Here is a 6,000-nt window from a genome sequence, read left to right on the forward strand (position 1 = left end):
AATGCGTCGTTGGCCCCAGAGCATCTAACTTTTTTTTTGTTCCGTCTGGCCAGCTCTCCTGATAATATGAATTAAATTTTGCATTTAAATTTGGGTCTGCCTGACTAGTGTGTTGTGGTTCTCATTTAAGTGGGCCAACAATTTTAAGGTAACAGCACTTGAGTGAGGTAATCCACAGCCAATAACTCTACATGGATGCTCCGTTGACTGAACACGGGTGCTTCCAGTCACTAAATAACCCCACTCTTCCCCATAAAAGATGACAGGCCTCCCCCCCCCCCATTTCAGAGTGGAAGGTTCCCAGTGAGGAGGAGATTGGTATCTGGTGATAAGCGGCCAGCATCCTTGTTCAGGGTGTACTATTCTTCCCCCGCATGCTTAATATTCAACTGTTTGTTGCAATGGCCTTCTTGTTTAGGAGTACTGGATAGCGGAGGATCGCTGAGATGAACAGATAATTATTTAGATTAAGAATTGCTATCTACCTCCTTGCTGTGCTGTCCCTGATAGTTTGCCTCTTTCCCCAAGTTTCCTCCTTCCCCGGTCTTCCACTGGAGGATTCCAAGTCTGACTACCCCCAGATTTGAGATAAATGTAAGTTTTAAAGTTAAATAGTCCCACCACTCCTCACTTTAACTTAATACAAAAAAAAAGTCTTTTTGGATGTACAACAGTCTCTTAGGTGATTTTCTTTCTAAACTTGAGTTTGCCTGTCCTGCTTCTTCTTCTTCTTTCAGCATATTCTCTGTTTCTCAGGGGTCGCCGCAGCGGATTCTTGCCCTACGTAGCTTTCTGCCTGATGCACCCCTCTCCCGCACCCCTCTCCTCTATCTGGTCTCCCCATCTTTTCCTTGGTCTTCCTCTTTTTCTTATGCCAGGTATTTCCATATCCAATTTCTTTCCCCATATAGTCTATGCCTCCTCTCTGTACATGTCCAAATCATCTCAATCTTGTTTCTCTCAACTTCTTGTCCATTCCTCCGATTATCACCATAGCTCTCACTTTTTCATTTCTCCTCCGGTCTTTTCTCATCACTCCCAAGGACCAACTCAGCACGTTGGGGTAGTGCAGTACAGATAGGGTGTTATGTGCACCATGCTTGTTGATATATTTTGTTCTTATTTCTATTCCTTATTTTATCTTTTAGTTCTATTTGTTTCTGTTTTTCTTGTTTCTATTTTCTTGTTAGTTTTTTCTTACTAGAGCGTGTGTCTGTAATAGAGCCCAATTTCCCCTCGGGGATGAATAAAGTATTCTGATTCTGATTCAGCTCTGCTGTCTATAATATAGATTCTTGCCTCTCTGTTGTTGTCACTGCTTCCATACCATTGAGCATGGCAGGCCTAACCATTGATTTGTATATCTTGCCCTTTACCCTCAACGGCATTCTTTTGTCACAAAGTACTCCAGCTACCTTTCGCCATGAATTCCATCCAGATTGTGTCCTTTTCTTGACTTCCTTCTTACCACCGCCTTCTGTCTGTATTGTCGAGCCCAAGTACTTGTTAACTTCTGGAACATCTTCTCCTCCCGAGGTCAACCCTGGACTTTCTACTTGCCTATTTATACACAGGTACTCGGTCTTGGCCGGTCCTGCTCAGGGCTCAAAATAAGTTAACGTGTCGAAACTTCAATGGCAAGTATACTTCATAGCCAAACAAATCCAACCGAGTCTGTGTTTCTATGCCTACACCCGGCTAATCTGTTCACGAGAAAGTCGAGTAAACATTTCAAATGTATGGTACAAAAAATGTTGTTAGTCATGGTGTATGGGATGAAGTTTTCCAGACAACTGAGAAGTGGTATTGAATAAGCCGAGTACAGATTAAGACGGAATGAAACCTGGGAGGGCTGATCATAAAATTTGGTGGCCCAGGGATTTCACCTATTTCTTATATGAGGAAGCAAAATAAGTTAAAAACACTTCCGATACATAAATGATGCATTTGGATAGCAGCAGAAGTGCAATATCATGCATAGTATGCACATCTGACAAATTTTTAAAAATACCAAGCCAGCAAGCAACAGTAAACCGAATGCACTTTTGTGCATATGCAGCTGAATGCCCTGGAAACCTTCTCAAATAAATCTGTGCTTTCAGATGCACTGACAAAATTAATTAAATAAATAAATAAAGGTGACTAGATGTTCACTGTGATGGATTACATATCTCAAGCAAGCTTCAAGTCTCTGCAAGTTGATATTCATAATAAATGAATGCAAACCAATGGCTGCCTGGCCTGGAAGGTAGGAGAAAAAATTTTTTTTTTTAAAAAAACCCTGCCCCCCTTTTCTCCCCAATTGTATCCAGCCAATTACCCCACTCTTCCCGAGCCATCCCGATCTCTGCTCCACCCCTCTGCCGATCCGGGGAGGGCTGCAGACTACCACATTCCTCCTCCCATAAATGAGTGAGGAATTTCATCAGGGGGACGTAGCGCATGGGAGGATTGTGCTATTCCCCCCCCCCCAGTTCCCCCTCCCCCCCGAACAGGTGCCCCGACCGACCAGAGGAGGCACTAGTGCAGCGACAAGGACACATACCCACATCCGGATTCCCACTCGTAGACATGGCCAATTGTGTCTGTAGGGACACCCGACCAAGCCGGAGGTTACACTTGGGATTTGAACCGGCAATCCCATGTTGGTAGGCAATGAAATCAGGGGCGGATCTAGAGAAATATTCATGGGGCGGCAAGAGGGTGGCATGGAGACTTTGAGGGGTGGCAGAATAAATAAATAAAGAGATACATACATACATGCTGATTTAATTGCAAACAATCATATATATCAAATCCTGGAGAAGCCCCTAAATTGAGATATTTGAACTCAAAAACATTATTGTGGCACAATTAAAACATTGAATAGAAATCTCTGAAGCGAGCATGTGAAATCTTCTTTCGCCTTTTAACCAAATCTTGAGACATACTTGAATGTTCCCAAACTAAAACCGATAAAAGGATGAGGACAAAACCAACAAAATTTAGAAACTAAAAGTTAAGGCCACCTTTAATCTCCCTGCAGCCTAAAAACTAGGCAAAAGCAGCAAAAACCCATTAAATTACAGCACTATATAAAAAAGCTTAGTTGCCTACCCCAAAAATTCTTTCTTTTGCACTATTAGACCAGCAGGGGTCATCAAATTTAGGCAAAGACTGCTACAATAGGTCGGTTAAATTAGTAAATCTCATTTCTATTTTTCAGGCAAGTGCGGCTATGAGTTATTTCTATCAGCTGTCAATCCTAAGTCCAACTTCAGCGCAATAGCCAAATTTATTTACAGGATAAAGACACTCCATTTTGCTGACATTCAGTTTCCATACCTCCTATAGCAGCTATAAATTCAAAACTGGCTTCATCGTTTAAGTTTTTTGTGTAAACGTAGAAAATTCAACGGAAATGAAGTGGATGGGAACAATAGGCCTGCTTTTAACAGCCTAATTTTCATCAGCAATGCAATAAGATTCTTTGGACTATATCAGTCTGGCAAAAAAAGAAGAAGAAATGAAACACAGCTGTACATTACATGTATTCATGACCTTCCAGAAAAAGCTTTACATTAGTGAGCAGAGCCACCCCTATCACAGTAGACCACAAATAATTCTTTATGATCCTGAGAGTTGAAACCTCCGTTCACACGCTGCACCGCTCACTGGCAACACTGCAGCTATTCTGCACAACCTGAACAGCGCAACACACATCCTGGCATGGCTCCAGAAATTGTGCAAATTCCATCAGAGTGCTAGGACTCTCTTTTTCTGTTTTCTGCAGTCTATCTATCCTTGTCTGATGAAGTTCATGTTTCAGCTCCTCAGTATTTGACTCATAAGCACTGGCCAATAGGAGAACAGCCTCCTCTCTCAACACACTACTGCTTGAAGGGTTTAGTGCCTAGACACCTTTCATGATGTTGCAGCTGGTATTTCTCCAAGCATGTTATCAATGGCTGGGTGGTACACTTTGACACGATCAGGTACTACATGCAGTGTGTGAGCGTTAAAGCAACGACACAGTCCAAGTGTTCTTGTCGTCCGTGTCGACCTGTTTTGGTTGTGCTGGGTTGTAGAAATGTCGCTTATTTTACGTGTGTCGAGTGTTTCAGTCCACAGTTCATCAGAAAGGCCTCACTACGACCAGGTAACGACGTCTCTTTGAGCGCTTCAGTTAGCTCATCAGTCTTAGCATGGGCCACTGTTTTAGACTGGAGCGTTTCTGACCAAAAAAAAAAAAATATATATATATATATATATATACATATATTGTAGGGAATTCGGGGGACAACGCAGCCGCAGGAAGTGCCGCGGCCGGGAAGCGAACCCGTATCGCCCGCACCGCAGGGGGCATCGCTAACCGCTCAGCTAAAGACTCAGACCCGCCAGCCAGCGGCCAGCGTGTCTTCCTATCCATGCACGTTACAATATGTATATGGTTGGTAACGTTAGCTGCCTGCCCCCAAAACCAGAGACCCTCGGAAGCACCGGTGAATATTTGCGTTAGTTTTAATCCGTCCCAGAAACACGAGTTATTATTACCAAACAAAACGGCCCCACCGCTAACTAGCCTTCTGCGGCTGTTCCGTGACGTCGTTACCCTACGCGCACAGTTAATTCGGCGGTTAGCTTGGTTGCAAACGTGGCTAATGGCTAACAGTTAGCTAGCAAACGTGGCTAAAGGCTGACAGTTAACTAGCAAACGTGGATAATGGTTGACAGTTAGCTAGCAAACGTGGCTAATGGCTGACAGTTAGCTAGCAAACGTGGCTAATGGCTGACAGTTAACTAGCAAAGGTGGCTAATGGCTGACAGTTAACTAGCAAAGGTGGCTAATGGCTGACAGTTAACTAGCAAAGGTGGCTAATGGCTGACAGTTAACTAGCAAACGTGGCTAATGGCTGACAGTTAACTAGCAAAGGTGGCTAATGGCTCTGACAGTTAGCTAGCAAACGTGACTAACGGCTCACTGGAAACCGTGGCTCGTCTCGCAAGCCAAGACTTCGTGTGGGCCTCGCCACCACTAGCGTTGCACTTGTGTGACTCCTCTAGTTTCTTAACAGACCACGTCCAGATGTACAGCAGTGTTACCGTATGGTCCGCGCCGCGTCTGGCCGCCGTCCTCCTTCCCCGCATCGCGGTCTGCAAGCCAAGTCGAGCAGAGGGGCGTGGTTTCTCCGCGCTCTTTTTGAGCCGTCCCGGTCGCTGCTCCGCCCCCTCTGTGCCGATCCGGGGGGGCGCCCCGACCGACCACAGGAGGCGCTAGTGCAGCGACCAGGACAAACACCCACATCCGACTTGCCACCCGCAGACACGGCCGGCAGACTCAAGGAATAGCGTCATGTCTTGGTGCATTCACTTGCACTCGGACAAAGGAGCGTGAACTACTAATAAGACCCGGGTCTGACCCTTTAGCCGAGCGGTTAGTGACGTCGCCTTGTGGTGCAGTACTCCCCGTATCGAATCCCGCAACGGGCAGGAAAATAACCGCTTACATTAGATTGTTCAGAACTGGGGTGGCAAGGCATTTTCTAGGGGTGGCAGATGAGACCCCACGCCACCCCGGTAGACCCGCCCCTGAACCGAATAGACCGCTGCGCTACCCAGACGCCCTCAAAAAAACAAAAACAATTTTAAACCACAACAGTATTGTAACGCGCATGGATAAGTAAACACGTTGGTCCTTAACAAACGGGTCGGACCCTTTGGTCGATTGGTTAACGTTGTCGCTTGCGGAGTGGGTGACACGGGTTCGCGTCCCAGCTGTGGCGACGGTCTCCCAGACTGCCCCCCGAATTCGCTACAGGATGCTTTGAAAAACGGTCAGAAGTCATGTAAAGCAGTGTTTCTCAACCGGGGGTCCGCGGACCCATAGTGCTCCGTGGTGTAATTGCAAGGGGTCCGTGAAAATAAAATATCTTTAAAAAAAAAAGATCCTATGACATTTATAGAAATAGGATTATTTTACTCAAATGTGACTGAGACCTTTATCTACCTAAACTATAAAGG

At 45.4% G+C, this 6,000-nt stretch overlaps 1 protein-coding gene across 1 annotated transcript in view; it reads right to left on the reverse strand.

Moving 5' to 3' along the window:
* The window catches only part of LOC130109962 (contactin-associated protein-like 4), a 123,184-nt gene extending 118,057 nt beyond the window's left edge, over positions 1–5,127 (reverse strand). Inside the window, exon 1 of the mRNA XM_056276927.1 lies at positions 4,962–5,127. Coding sequence (XP_056132902.1) covers positions 4,962–5,127 — 166 coding nt within the window. The remainder of the gene's footprint in view (positions 1–4,961) is intronic.
* Positions 5,128–6,000: the final 873 nt, after the last annotated feature.

Source organism: Lampris incognitus, chromosome 3 (genome assembly GCF_029633865.1).
Source record: "Lampris incognitus isolate fLamInc1 chromosome 3, fLamInc1.hap2, whole genome shotgun sequence".
NCBI lineage: Eukaryota > Metazoa > Chordata > Actinopteri > Lampriformes > Lampridae > Lampris > Lampris incognitus.